This window comes from Trichomycterus rosablanca, chromosome 7 (genome assembly GCF_030014385.1).
Source record: "Trichomycterus rosablanca isolate fTriRos1 chromosome 7, fTriRos1.hap1, whole genome shotgun sequence".
Taxonomy (NCBI): Eukaryota; Metazoa; Chordata; class Actinopteri; order Siluriformes; family Trichomycteridae; genus Trichomycterus; species Trichomycterus rosablanca.
In genome coordinates, this window is record NC_085994.1 from 1,584,225 (window position 1) to 1,600,709 (window position 16,485).

The 16,485-nt window shown below is 38.7% G+C and overlaps 1 protein-coding gene across 1 annotated transcript in view; it reads right to left on the bottom strand.

The window, feature by feature from the left end:
• notch2 (notch receptor 2) overlaps positions 1–16,485 on the bottom strand; it is a 124,704-nt gene that overhangs the window by 83,070 nt on the left and 25,149 nt on the right. Inside the window, exon 2 of the mRNA XM_062998819.1 lies at positions 10,275–10,356. Coding sequence (XP_062854889.1) covers positions 10,275–10,356 — 82 coding nt within the window. The remainder of the gene's footprint in view (positions 1–10,274; positions 10,357–16,485) is intronic.

The following is a 16,485-nucleotide window of genomic DNA, read 5'->3' on the forward strand; positions in this document are numbered from 1 at the left end:
GTTATTAAACAGCTCATATAGAGGTTATTATACAGCTCATATAGAGGTTATTACACAGCTCATATAGAGGTTATTAGACAGCTCATATAGAGGTTATTATACAGCTCATATAGAGGTTATTATGCAGCTCATATAGAGGTCATTAAACAGCTCATATAGAAGTTATTACACTGCTCATATAGAGATTATTACACTGCTCATATAGAGGTCATTACACAGCTCATATAGAGGTTATTACACAGCTCATATAGAGGTTATTAAACAGCTCATATAGAGGTTATTAAACAGCTCATATAGAGGTTATTATACAGCTCATATAGAGGTCATTAAACAGCTCATATAGAGGTTATTACACAGCTCATATAGAGGTTATTAAAAAGCTCATATATAGGTTATTACACAGCTCATATAGAGGTTATTATGCAGCTCATATAGAGGTCATTAAACAGCTCATATAGAGGTTATTACACAGCTCATATAGAGGTTATTATACAGCTCGTATAGAGGTTATTACACAGCTCATATAGAGGTTATTAAACAGCTCATATAGAGGTTATTATACAGCTCATATAGAGGTTATTACACAGCTCATATAGAGGTTATTAGACAGCTCATATAGAGGTTATTATACAGCTCATATAGAGGTTATTATGCAGCTCATATAGAGGTCATTAAACAGCTCATATATAAGTTATTACACAGCTCATATAGAGGTTATTATACAGCTCGTATAGAGGTTATTACACAGCTCGTATAGAGGTTATTATACAGCTCATATAGAGGTTATTACACAGCTCATATAGAGGTTATTATACAGCTCATATAGAGGTTATTAAACAGCTCATATATATGTTTTTACACAGCTCATATAGAGGTTATTATGCAGCTCATATAGAGGTCATTAAACAGCTCATATAGAGGTCATTACACAGCTCATATAGAGGTTATTAAACAGCTCATATAGAGGTTATTAAACAGCTCATATAGAGGTTATTATACAGCTCATATAGAGGTCATTAAACAGCTCATATAGAGGTTATTACACAGCTCATATAGAGGTTATTAAAAAGCTCATATATAGGTTATTACACAGCTCATATAGAGGTTATTATGCAGCTCATATAGAGGTCATTATACAGCTCGTATAGAGGTTATTACACAGCTCATATAGAGGTTATTAAACAGCTCATATAGAGGTTATTATACAGCTCATATAGAGGTTATTACACAGCTCATATAGAGGTTATTAGACAGCTCATATAGAGGTTATTATACAGCTCATATAGAGGTTATTATGCAGCTCATATAGAGGTCATTAAACAGCTCATATAGAAGTTATTACACAGCTCATATAGAGGTTATTATACAGCTCGTATAGAGGTTATTACACAGCTCGTATAGAGGTTATTATACAGCTCATATAGAGGTTATTACACAGCTCATATAGAGGTTATTATACAGCTCAAATAGAGGTTATTATGCAGCTCATATAGAGGTCATTAAACAGCTCATATAGAAGTTATTACACAGCTCATATAGAGGTTATTATACAGCTCGTATAGAGGTTATTACACAGCTCGTATAGAGGTTATTATACAGCTCATATAGAGGTTATTACACAGCTCATATAGAGGTTATTATACAGCTCATATATAGGTTATTAAACAGCTCATATAGAGGTTATTAAACAGCTCATATATATGTTTTTACACAGCTCATATAGAGGTTATTATGCAGCTCATATAGAGGTCATTAAACAGCTCATATAGAGGTCATTACACAGCTCATATAGAGGTTATTACACAGCTCATATAGAGGTTATTAAACAGCTCATATAGAGGTTATTAAACAGCTCATATAGAGGTTATTATACAGCTCATATAGAGGTCATTAAACAGCTCATATAGAGGTTATTACACAGCTCATATAGAGGTTATTAAAAAGCTCATATATAGGTTATTACACAGCTCATATAGAGGTTATTATGCAGCTCATATAGAGGTCATTAAACAGCTCATATAGAGGTTATTACACAGCTCATATAGAGGTTATTATACAGCTCGTATAGAGGTTATTACACAGCTCATATAGAGGTTATTATACAGCTCATATAGAGGTTATTACACAGCTCATATAGAGGTTATTATACAGCTCATATAGAGGTTATTATACAGCTCATATAGAGGTTATTATACAGCTCATATAGAGGTTATTAAACAGCTCATATAGAGGTTATTAAACAGCTCATATAGAGGTTATTAAACAGCTCATATAGAGGTTATTATACAGCTCATATAGAGGTTATTAAACAGCTCATATAGAAGTTATTAAACAGCTCATATAGAGGTCATTAAATAGCTCATATAGAGATCATTAAACAGCTCATATAGAGGTAATTAAACAGCTCATATAGAGGTCATTAAACAGCTCATATAGAGATCATTAAACAGCTCATATAGAGGTTATTAAACAGCTCATAGAGGTTATTAAACAGCTCATATAGAGGTTATTAAACAGCTCATATATATGTTTTTACACAGCTCATATAGAGGTTATTATGCAGCTCATATAGAGGTCATTAAACAGCTCATATAGAGGTCATTACACAGCTCATATAGAGGTTATTACACAGCTCATATAGAGGTTATTAAACAGCTCATATAGAGGTTATTAAACAGCTCATATAGAGGTTATTATACAGCTCATATAGAGGTCATTAAACAGCTCATATAGAGGTTATTACACAGCTCATATAGAGGTTATTAAAAAGCTCATATATAGGTTATTACACAGCTCATATAGAGGTTATTATGCAGCTCATATAGAGGTCATTAAACAGCTCATATAGAGGTTATTACACAGCTCATATAGAGGTTATTATACAGCTCGTATAGAGGTTATTACACAGCTCATATAGAGGTTATTATACAGCTCATATAGAGGTTATTACACAGCTCATATAGAGGTTATTATACAGCTCATATAGAGGTTATTATACAGCTCATATAGAGGTTATTATACAGCTCATATAGAGGTTATTAAACAGCTCATATAGAGGTTATTAAACAGCTCATATAGAGGTTATTAAACAGCTCATATAGAGGTTATTATACAGCTCATATAGAGGTTATTAAACAGCTCATATAGAAGTTATTAAACAGCTCATATAGAGGTCATTAAATAGCTCATATAGAGATCATTAAACAGCTCATATAGAGGTAATTAAACAGCTCATATAGAGGTCATTAAACAGCTCATATAGAGATCATTAAACAGCTCATATAGAGGTTATTAAACAGCTCATATAGAGGTTATTAAACAGCTCATATAGAGGTCATTAAACAGCTCATATAGAGGTTATTAAACAGCTCATATAGAGGTCATTAAACAGCTCATATAGAGGTTATTATACAGCTAATATAGAGGTCATTAAACAGCTCATATAGAGGTTATTAAACAGCTCATATAGAGGTCATTAAACAGCTCATATAGAGGTTATTATACAGCTCATAGAGGTTATTATACAGCTCATATAGAGGTTATTATACAGCTCATATAGATGTTATTACACAGCTCATATAGAGGTTATTATACAGCTCATATAGAGGTTATTATACAGTTCATATAGAGGTTATTATACAGCTCATATAGAGGTTATTATACAGCTCATATAGAGGTTATTAAACAGCTCATATAGAGGTTATTATACAGCTCATATAGAGGTTATTATACAGCTCATATAGAGGTTATTATACAGCTCATATAGAGGTTATTATACAGCTCATATAGAGGTTATTATACAGCTCATATAGAGGTTATTACACAGCTCATATAGAGGTTATTATACAGCTCATATAGAGGTTATTATACAGTTCATATAGAGGTTATTATACAGCTCATATAGAGGTTATTATACAGCTCATATAGAGGTTATTACACAGCTCATATAGAGGTTATTAAACAGCTCATATAGAGGTTATTATACAGCTCATATAGAGGTTATTACACAGCTCATATAGAGGTTATTAGACAGCTCATATAGAGGTTATTATACAGCTCATATAGAGGTTATTATGCAGCTCATATAGAGGTCATTAAACAGCTCATATAGAAGTTATTACACAGCTCATATAGAGGTTATTATACAGCTCGTATAGAGGTTATTACACAGCTCGTATAGAGGTTATTATACAGCTCATATAGAGGTTATTACACAGCTCATATAGAGGTTATTATACAGCTCATATAGAGGTTATTAAACAGCTCATATATATGTTTTTACACAGCTCATATAGAGGTTATTATGCAGCTCATATAGAGGTCATTAAACAGCTCATATAGAGGTCATTACACAGCTCATATAGAGGTTATTACACAGCTCATATAGAGGTTATTAAACAGCTCATATAGAGGTTATTAAACAGCTCATATAGAGGTTATTATACAGCTCATATAGAGGTCATTAAACAGCTCATATAGAGGTTATTACACAGCTCATATAGAGGTTATTAAAAAGCTCATATATAGGTTATTACACAGCTCATATAGAGGTTATTATGCAGCTCATATAGAGGTCATTATACAGCTCGTATAGAGGTTATTACACAGCTCATATAGAGGTTATTAAACAGCTCATATAGAGGTTATTATACAGCTCATATAGAGGTTATTACACAGCTCATATAGAGGTTATTAGACAGCTCATATAGAGGTTATTATACAGCTCATATAGAGGTTATTATGCAGCTCATATAGAGGTCATTAAACAGCTCATATAGAAGTTATTACACAGCTCATATAGAGGTTATTATACAGCTCGTATAGAGGTTATTACACAGCTCGTATAGAGGTTATTATACAGCTCATATAGAGGTTATTACACAGCTCATATAGAGGTTATTATACAGCTCATATATAGGTTATTAAACAGCTCATATAGAGGTTATTAAACAGCTCATATATATGTTTTTACACAGCTCATATAGAGGTTATTATGCAGCTCATATAGAGGTCATTAAACAGCTCATATAGAGGTCATTACACAGCTCATATAGAGGTTATTACACAGCTCATATAGAGGTTATTAAACAGCTCATATAGAGGTTATTATACAGCTCATATAGAGGTCATTAAACAGCTCATATAGAGGTTATTACACAGCTCATATAGAGGTTATTAAAAAGCTCATATATAGGTTATTACACAGCTCATATAGAGGTTATTATGCAGCTCATATAGAGGTCATTAAACAGCTCATATAGAGGTTATTATACAGCTCGTATAGAGGTTATTACACAGCTCATATAGAGGTTATTATACAGCTCATATAGAGGTTATTACACAGCTCATATAGAGGTTATTATACAGCTCATATAGAGGTTATTATACAGCTCATATAGAGGTTATTATACAGCTCATATAGAGGTTATTAAACAGCTCATATAGAGGTTATTAAACAGCTCATATAGAGGTTATTAAACAGCTCATATAGAGGTTATTATACAGCTCATATAGAGGTTATTAAACAGCTCATATAGAAGTTATTAAACAGCTCATATAGAGGTCATTAAATAGCTCATATAGAGATCATTAAACAGCTCATATAGAGGTAATTAAACAGCTCATATAGAGGTCATTAAACAGCTCATATAGAGATCATTAAACAGCTCATATAGAGGTTATTAAACAGCTCATAGAGGTTATTACACAGCTCATATAGAGGTTATTAAACAGCTCATATAGAGGTTATTAAACAGCTCATATAGAGGTTATTAAACAGCTCATATAGAGGTCATTAAACAGCTCATATAGAGGTCATTAAACAGCTCATATAGAGGTCATTACACAGCTCATATAGAGGTCATTAAACAGCTCATATAGAGGTTATTAAACAGCTCATATAGAGGTCATTAAACAGCTCATATAGAGGTTATTAAACAGCTCATATAGAGGTCATTAAACAGCTCATATAGAGGTTATTATACAGCTAATATAGAGGTCATTAAACAGCTCATATAGAGGTTATTAAACAGCTCATATAGAGGTCATTAAACAGCTCATATAGAGGTTATTATACAGCTCATAGAGGTTATTATACAACTCATATAGAGGTTATTATACAGCTCATATAGATGTTATTACACAGCTCATATAGAGGTTATTATACAGCTCATATAGAGGTTATTATACAGTTCATATAGAGGTTATTATACAGCTCATATAGAGGTTATTATACAGCTCATATAGAGGTTATTAAACAGCTCATATAGAGGTTATTATACAGCTCATATAGAGGTTATTATACAGCTCATATAGAGGTTATTATACAGCTCATATAGAGGTTATTATACAGCTCATATAGAGGTTATTATACAGCTCATATAGAGGTTATTACACAGCTCATATAGAGGTTATTATACAGCTCATATAGAGGTTATTATACAGTTCATATAGAGGTTATTATACAGCTCATATAGAGGTTATTATACAGCTCATATAGAGGTTATTATACAGCTCATATAGAGGTTATTATACAGCTCATATAGAGGTTATTACAAAGCTCATATAGAGGTTATTAAACAGCTCATATAGAGGTTATTATACAGCTCATATAGAGGTTATTAAACAGCTCATATAGAGGTTATTAAACAGCTCATATAGAGGTTATTATACAGCTCATATAGAGGTTATTATACAGCTCATATAGAGGTTATTATACAGCTCATATAGAGGTTATAATACAGCTCATATAGAGGTTATTACACAGCTCATATAGAGGTTATTATACAGCTCATATAGAGGTTATTACACAGCTCATATAGAGGTTATTAAATCAGTCAGGAGTGTTTGGAGAAGAGAAAACTGGGTTTAAAAAAAATAATCTGATTAATATACACAGGGTGTGTGTGTGTGTGTGTGTGTGAGTGTGTGTGAGTGTGTGTGTGTGTGTGTGAGTGTGTGTGTGTGTGTGTGTGTGTGTGTGAAATTAAACTTCCTGTAAGAACACAGTATTTTGAAACATTCTTCAGAAATACCATACATAACCTCATAAGGTCTGAAGATGACGCATCTCACACACACACACACACACTCACACACACACACACACACACACACACTTGGTTTTCACATGATGACACACTGGCTGTGTGCCCGCAGTCACACCGGTTCGGCTACTTGCTCCTTGTCAAACACACACACACACACATTCCAGTATCTGGGAGCATTTTCGTGTTGACCCATGGTTCACACACACACACACACACACACCCACACACACACAGTGCTCTTCCTGATGTAAGCTCTTAGTGGCAGCAAAGAAAACCATGTGTTTCAATAACACACACACACACACACACACACACACTCTCACACACACACACACACACACTCTCACACACACACACATACAGCCAGCATGCAGATCTCCCAGCCAAGTCCAGTCACCTGGACTGTATTAACCGTCTCCTCTGCTCCTCCTCCTTCTTCTCCCTTTGCTCATTTCATCCGTCACCCCAAACATCTGCATGTCCTCCCTACTTCTGCCTGGTGGCCCTTCTGACCTTCTAGCACCCTGCAAGAAGGTCCTGGGTCTGGGTTCTTCCTGTCTGGAGTTTGCATGTTCTATCATGTAATCAAAAGGTCACCGGTTTAAGCCCCCGTTGGGCCCTTGAGCGAGGCCCTTAACCTTCGATTGCTCAGACTGTACACTGTCACAGTACTGCAAGTCGCTTTGGATACAAACATCGGCTAAATGCTGAAAATGTAAATGTAAAGTGGAATGCAGTGGGTAGGTCATGGGTTTGATTCCCAGCTGGGGCGATCCGGGTCCTGTCTGTGTGGAGTTTGCATGTTCTCCCCGTGTCTGCGTGGGTTCCCTCCCTCAGTCCAAAGACGTGTCTGATCCACTCATACCAGCACGACACGCACAACACACCACCACCACCACGTCAGTGTCACTGCAGTGCTGAGAATCATCCACCACCGGAATAATACCTGCTCTGTGGTGGTCCTGACCATTGAAGAACAGGGTGAAAGGGGGGTAACGGTCAGTAATTGTAGAACTACGAAGTGCTTCTATATGGTAAGTGGAGCTGATCACATGAACATTGACAGAAAACGATGAGGAAATTCCTGCGTGATTGAAAATCTAATTCCTCGTGTAGCTGAAGCGCCGAACAGACCAGTTTCACAACCCAATAAAAAAGGGCCCAGCGAGAGCCGGGGATATTTATTCAGTGTCGAGGTGTGTCGAAGCGTAATCACACAAATAGATGCACGACGTGCTGTCAGACAGAAATAACTCGCATTGCGAGCTGTCGGAGGAAGGCGTGAGCGCTCACCTATACCGAGAGCACTTCTGAAACCTAAGATCTCTGACATTTAGCGCTTCCTGCCTGAACAGTTAACCATGCCCCCCCCCCCCCCCCTTCCCCCTTTCTTGCAGTTTGCATACCTTTGCCTACATACAAATAAACCCCTAACGACCGATGTGGAAGAAATCAAGAGGCAAGAACGTCATTAAAACACACACACACACACACATTAAGCAAATACGCCCAATTTGCCTTTCATTAATAATTCTGATAATCATCCATGAACCGAATCCTATACAATGCAGACTGACAGAGGAAGGCGCTGGCACAGCGTTACCTTTTTAGGAGCAAACGAGGGTTCTTTTCGTGAGTCATAACACACAAACGTGCCAGTCAGAGTAGTAATGAGTCTGTCGTTCTCTTTTTTACTCTCACCAAAACAGTTTGGCCCCAATTCATTCAGTAAAAAGCAACTCATTAGAACTGGAAAGATATAAATCCATACATTAATTCATACTCATACTAGGGCTGTGTGTACGTGTATCAGGGTATTTTTTATGTTTGTGTTTTATGTATGACTGGGACGTCTGTGACTGATCTTACTGTCATAAGTACATAGAATATAAACAGTTATCATTCCAGCATGTATATAATGAAGGTTTTGAGTAGAGATGCACTGCCACTGTAAATGTGGATGAGATAGGGTTCATATTTCATTCCAATTTTATTCTAAATGTCCAAATGTACTACTAAACCATGTCAAATACATGACATTATTATTATTATTAGATAACAATATATAGAATTAGAATTACATCATATAATAATCCATTTCCCAGCACTGGACTCTACATCTCTAACTACACACACATGTATATATTTACGTATAGAATATATAGTGTTTTATCATTTAGTTGTAATTATCACACTGCTGTTTAATAATAATTGCATTTCACAGTTAATATTATATATTTATATCTTTTATTTTTATTCTACTCCATTTTATTTACTCTATTTACTAGGGATGCATCGATACCATTTTTTCCCAACCGAGTACGAGTGCATGTATTTTTGTACTTGCCGATACCTATTTAGAATACCGCTTTTTTTAAACAAAAACACACGTGAGAAGTGACGAGAAGTTTAATGATACCACGTCCAAAAATTCACGTCAACAAGTAGCGAGCGATGAAAGTGTTTGTGCGCTGACGTGATGAAATCAAGGAGGAAAAATAAATGAATCTGAGTGGATTTGGCAACACGAGCAGCATGGATCGTTCTGTAGTGAGTTGGAGGTTAATAAATATTTTTGTAATGTTGGTGTTTTGTTGTTACGTTTTGTAGAGAACGATCAGATCAGAAATACTGTAAAACGTGAGTGTGTGTGTGCTGATGTATTCTGATATAAACTATATTATCCCCCCGTCCCACCTGTTTACACTCCTCTCCTGCGTTTCCCCTCACTCCGTATCCTGCGTTCTCATTGGCTGTTCCACATGTCACTCATCCCCAGTCGCACGTCTCAGATCAGATATCTGACGTGCTAGAAAACTCGAGCGAAAATCGGGGCAACAATCGTGTAGTGTGAACCGGGCATAACGCAGCGACGTGCACTAGGTACACGGTATCGGATGTTTAGTATCGGAGCCTCGTATGCGAGTACGAGTACGAGTTAGTGAGCGCGTCAGTATCAGAACCAGTATCGGTACTCATGCATCTCTAGTTTTGAGTACTAAGCAATATATGATGCGTGAAATGTATACACAATATATTATTGTTTATTTAATATTTATTAATGTATTAGTATTATATTATTGCCCTCAGCTCCCACTTTAACAGATAAAACCACGTCTGCACACTCCACTGTACTGAGGTTGTGAGTGTGAGATCCGTGATACCTCCCTCAACTCTCCACTCTTTAAAATGTCACCGGGCAGAGAAACGGGAGCGTTTGCTTACCTGCAGTATCCCGTTCCGTTGGCGAAGGTGACACAGCTGGCATTGTTCACGCATGGCCTCACCGAGTCCACACACTGCAGAGCTGAGAACAAGAACACACACAGAGGATGAGAATTAAGGACCTTGCTCAGAGAACTGAGGCGGTGGTGGGACTTGAACCCGCCACTGAGGTACATTTACATGTTCAGCATTTAGCAGACGCTCTTAACCAGAACCAGAAGTCCTTCCACGGTAAACATTACCCTACTCAAGTTTAAGTAAAAAACAGTCCAAGGACACAAACCTGCTGGAACTGATGCTATAGAAGGTTAGTAAGTGCACGTTATCGTTACGTTTCAGTACTTAGTAAAGATGTGGATCTTTAATCGTCGTTTAAAGACACCACCGATGTACATTTTTTATGTTGAAATACCTGGAGTACAAAGATATTGTTTGTTTGTTTGTTTGTTTGTTTTATTAGGATTTTTAACGTCAACGCCTCTCAACCGCGATCGCTGCGTTTGTGCGAACGCCCAACCAGGGTGGTGTCTAGGGCTGCAACGATTAGTCGACGTAATCGATAACGTCGACTATAAACATTTGTCGACGTGGAATTTCATCGTCGACGCGTCGTTGGTATTGCAACGCACTAAAGGGACTGCAGGGGGCGCAGCATCACTTCCATGGCGCGGCGGGGAGTTTATGAAGACAGAGAGGCAAAGATAAAGAGACCGAAACTTTCTAAAGTATTTCAGCCAAAATAAACCAAAGAAACGAGCTGGACGCCGACGCTACAGAGCAGAGTCGTGGTTTCACACCAGCAACACGGTGAAACGCCTTGCAGCCGTGATGAGCAGCGTTATTACGATAAGTTTTTACACCGCGCTTTGTGCTTTAACCAGCGTAGTTAATGTTTGTTAATGCTAGAGTACTTGTCGGAAAACTATCTAAGAGATCGCTATTTTTCAGGTTTGTTTGCTAGCTAACGCATTAAGTGCAATAGTTAATCACTCAGTCATTTATATGAGTAACGTTATACAACTTAACATTATAGCTAGAGATGGACCGATCGGGTTTTTTGGCATCGATTGCGATCTCCGATCTCCTTTCAGGGCAATCGAGGGGGGGGTGACATGCAATTTTTAGCGCAAAATCAGCAGTAAATAATAAAGTATCCAAACAATTATTTTTTTCACCCACAGGAGACATATCTTATTAGTCTAACTGACCACACACACACACACACACAGGTTTAATGTTATCCAGTTTAGTCTGAAAAAAACTTAAAAGATAAACCGAAAGCAACAGCGTGTGTGTGTTTCTTTAAAAAAACGCTTTGTTCACAGTGTCGCTTTAAATGATTCTGATTCAGGAGTCGAATGTGACGCGTAAGTTTCTCTCTCCGTTTTTACTGTTATTAATAAATGCTGTGGTTTTAAATAAACACCAGCTACTACAGAACATTTTGTGTGACTTTCTTACATTAAAAAGCTTCATTACACCGCTATTACCACAGAGCGGTCACCGAGTCAGACTCGTTCCGTCTGTGGAGCTAAAAGTTCTGATTACCCTAAAAGTTTAGCAGATGATCCTGAACTAACGAATTTGGTAATGAATAAACTTTTGCCTCTGATTGGCTCTGTAACGTTTCTGTTCTCATTTACATCAAAAGCAAGAACCACTTACGATTTACCAAACTGAACACGAGTTTGAATAATGTGCTGATAGAATCGGCTCAGATGTGACCGGGTTGAATTATCTTTTTAAAGTAAATATTTCAGTCAGCAAAATTACATCGTATGTATGATGCACAACGTTAATTCTGTTATTTTAGGTCATGAAGAGCTTTCATGATGGTTTCTGTACGATGGTTGATGAATGGTGATGTGATGGTTCGTGTTTTGTAGCGCAAAGTCTGGATCAATTCACTGAGCTGTTAACTTAACGTGATCTTTATATATCAAGTGATCGGATCGGCTACATTTGGGAAATATCGTCCGATCGTCGATAGCATATTTTGATTGAAAATCGGCCGATATCGATTGAAAGTCGATCGATCGTCCCATCTCTAATTATAGCCTAACGTTACCCCGTCTCGTTGTCCATATTTTTGCTCTCGTTAATAAGAGCATTCATTCTAAATAATAAGCCTCCTCCACTTAATGATAGCTAGTTAGCTCAGCAGATAATTCAGTTCAGATATTTAACCTGTTATGGTTTAGTTGGCATAGCTGGTGCACTATCTGTAATAAACTACGATACACAGCCTTCAGTTTGTGATCATTAATACAGCTTTCTCTTTTGCTCTTTCTATTAACAGCACTAAGCAATGGAGTGTGGATGACTTTGACCAGAGGAGAGGTTCATGCACGGCTGAGGTCCTCACAGACAGCGTTCACATGTTTCTCAACCACATGTTATAAATGTTTTTGACTTCCAGAGTGATAACTTCTGAAACATAACAGCTTCTAATGCTGTCCAAAGCTTTCTTATTCAATTGAATTTTTTGTGTGATTGTGTATTAATGTTTCAAATATATTTAATTAAACTATCAAGCTTAAGTTTCATATTCATGTTTCATGGGTTATTGTTTTAATTTGATATTGGAACTTAAATAACATAAGAGAGTTTTGTTATGTTAAGGCAGAGATGGAGGGTATGACATAAATAATCGCTGACTAGTCGACTAATCGAAAAAATAATCGTCAGATTAGTCGGCTACTAAAATAATCGTTAGTTGCAGCCCTAGTGGTGTCTCAACTGAGTTTCGAAGCTTCCGGTTCAAACTCTTCACAGTAGTACGCCACTGCGCTGCCCAACAGTCGAATATTGCAAGAGAAGTTATCCAGTGTCTGTGTTGCACTGGTTGGGCATCAATGTTGGTTAATAATGCTTTAATACCGATATGTGTATATTGGACTGGTTTAAAGTGTAGTAGCTGATGTACACCGAGTAGGCAGGTGAAGTGAATAACACTGAATATCTCTTCATCACGGCACCTGAAAAAATGTGACGGCTAGACGACCGGGTCGGATCATCTCCAAAACTGCAGCTCTTGTGGGGTGTGTCCCGGTCTGCAGTGGTCAGTATCTATCAAAAGTGGTAAACCGCCGACAGGGTCATGGGCGGGCCAAAGGCTCACTGATGCACGTGTGGTCGGATCCAACAGACGAGCTCCTGTAGCTCAAGCTGCTGAAGAAGTTCATGCTGGTTCTGACACAAAGGTGTCAGAATACACAGAGCATCACAGTCTGCTGTGTGCGGGGCTGCATAGCCGCAGACCAGTCAGGGTGCCCATGCTGACCCCCGTCCACCGCCGAAAGTGCCAACAATGGGCACGTGAGCATCGGAACTGGACCACGGAGCGATGGAAAGAAGGTGGCCTGGTCTGATGAATCAGGCCACCTCACAACTTACAGGAGTTAAAGGATCTGCTGCTGACATCTTGGTGCCAGATACCACAGCACACGTTCAGGGGTCTAGCGGAGTCCAGGCCTCGACGGGTCAGGGCTGTTTTGGCAGCAAAAGTGGGACCAACACAATATTAGGAAGGTGGTCATAATGTTATGCCTGATCGGTGTATACTGGACTGGTTAAAGCAGGCGCACCACCACAAATTACATACACACAATCACGTGACAAACGTGAGCAAAAGTATTTACCCCCACCAAATACAAGCTTGAACACAAACAATCGCCTATTTAAACAAAAAGTTCACATCCCTCCCCAGACATACAGTGTATCACAAAAGTGAGTACACCCCTCACATTTCTGCAGATATTTAAGTATATCTTTTCATGGGACAACACTGACAAAATGACACTTTGACACAATCAAAAGTAGTCTGTGTGCAGCTTATATAACAGTGTAAATTTATTCTTCCCTCAAAATAACTCAATATACAGCCATTAATGTCTAAACCACCGGCAACAAAAGTGAGTACACCCCTAAGAGACTACACCCCTAAATGTCCAAATTGAGCACTGCTTGTCATTTTCCCTCCAAAATGTCATGTGATTTGTTAGTGTTACTAGGTCTCAGGTGTGCATAGGGAGCAGGTGTGTTCAATTTAGTAGTACAGCTCTCACACTCTCTCATACTGGTCACTGAAAGTTCCAACATGGCACCTCATGGCAAAGAACTCTCTGAGGATCTTAAAAGACGAATTGTTGCGCTACATGAAGATGGCCAAGGCTACAAGAAGATTGCCAACACCCTGAAACTGAGCTGCAGCACAGTGGCCAAGATCATCCAGCGTTTTAAAAGAGCAGGGTCCACTCAGAACAGACCTCGCGTCGGTCGTCCAAAGAAGCTGAGTGCACGTGCTCAGCGTCACATCCAACTGCTGTCTTTGAAAGATAGGCGCAGGAGTGCTGTCAGCATTGCTGCAGAGATTGAAAAGGTGGGGGGTCAGCCTGTCAGGGCTCAGACCATACGCCGCACACTACATCAAATTGGTCTGCATGGCTGTCACCCCAGAAGGAAGCCTCTTCTGAAGTCTCTACACTAGAAAGCCCGCAAACAGTTTGCTGAAGACATGTCAACAAAGGACATGGATTACTGGAACCATGTCCTATGGTCTGATGAGACCAAGGTTAATTTGTTTGGTTCAGATGGTCTCAAGCATGTGTGGCGGCAATCAGGTGAGGAGTACAAAGATAAGTGTGTCATGCCTACAGTCAAGCATGGTGGTGGGAATGCCATGGTCTGGGGCTGCATGAGTGCAGCAGGTGTTGGGGAGTTACATTTCATTGAGGGACACATGAACTCCAATATGTACTGTGAAATACTGAAGCAGAGCATGATCCCCTCCCTCCGGAAACTGGGTCGCAGAGCAGTGTTCCAGCATGATAATGACCCCAAACACACCTCTAAGACGACCACTGCTTTATTGAAGAGGCTGAGGGTAAAGGTGATGGACTGGCCAAGCATGTTTCCAGACCTAAACCCAATAGAACATCTTTGGGGCATCCTCAAGCGGAAGGTGGAGGAGCGCAAAGTCTCGAATATCCGCCAGCTCCGTGATGTCGTCATGGAGGAGTGGAAAAGCATTCCAGTGGCAACCTGTGAAGCTCTGGTAAACTCCATGCCCAGGAGAGTTAAGGCAGTTCTGGGAAATAATGGTGGCCACACAAAATATTGACACTTCAGGAACTTTCACTAAGGGGTGTACTCACTTTTGTTGCCGGTGGTTTAGACATTAATGGCTGTATATTGAGTTATTTTGAGGGAAGAATAAATTTACACTGTTATATAAGCTGCACACAGACTACTTTTCATTGTGTCAAAGTGTCATTTTGTCAGTGTTGTCCCATGAAAAGATATACTTAAATATCTGCAGAAATGTGAGGGGTGTACTCACTTTTGTGATACACTGTACATACTTGGAGACACCGTAGCAACCCCCACCAGCACCAGCACCATGGTCACCATGTGGGAATCGTTTAAGCTGCGCGATCGCTTCAGGAAACGCAATTTTCTGCTTTATTTTGCAGTTAAATTTAGTTTGAGGCTCTATAGCCTGCAGCTGCAATTGTTCTACCTCACCAAATACTAAGACGGTAGGTGAACCTATTCAGCATGTTCCATATTTACTAACATACCCAGAATGACCTACAGAAGAGCTTCCTCAGTAAACATTTACCTACTGCAAGACAAACAGACATAAATCTGCTAAGACCCCTCACACACACACACACACCGATGAGCCAAAACATTAGAACCACCTCCAAAATTGTGCATGCCAATATAAGACACGCTTCATCTTCACACAGGAAGTGCGTTCAGCGCTAATAGTCACTTCCTGCACTTTGACCACGCTCTGAGACAATGAGCCCATGCTGAGCCCGCGCCGGGCACTCGGCCCAAGGCTACCGATCGGGGTTGAGGGAGTGAAATTAGCACAATAATGACAGATTCATAGAGAGATTTATTGGGGTTTTTTTGGGGTTGGTAGAAATGCAGTGCAGGGGAAAGAGCTGGACGGGAAATAACGTTTTTACCAGACCTTACTCAAGTTTCAGGGCTGCTTTGGGGTTTCGCTTGCTAGACAGAAACTCACGTCACTCGTGTTGTACGGCGAGATAAAAACAAAATCATCATTTGACTCCTTGTTTCGTGTAGATAGAGCTGGGCGATTTTCACGATTCATTCGGTTAATCTGAATAACGTTTTTAACACGACGTTAGAAATGTGACAAGTAGGGGTGTGCTATATCGTATCGTTCAAAAAA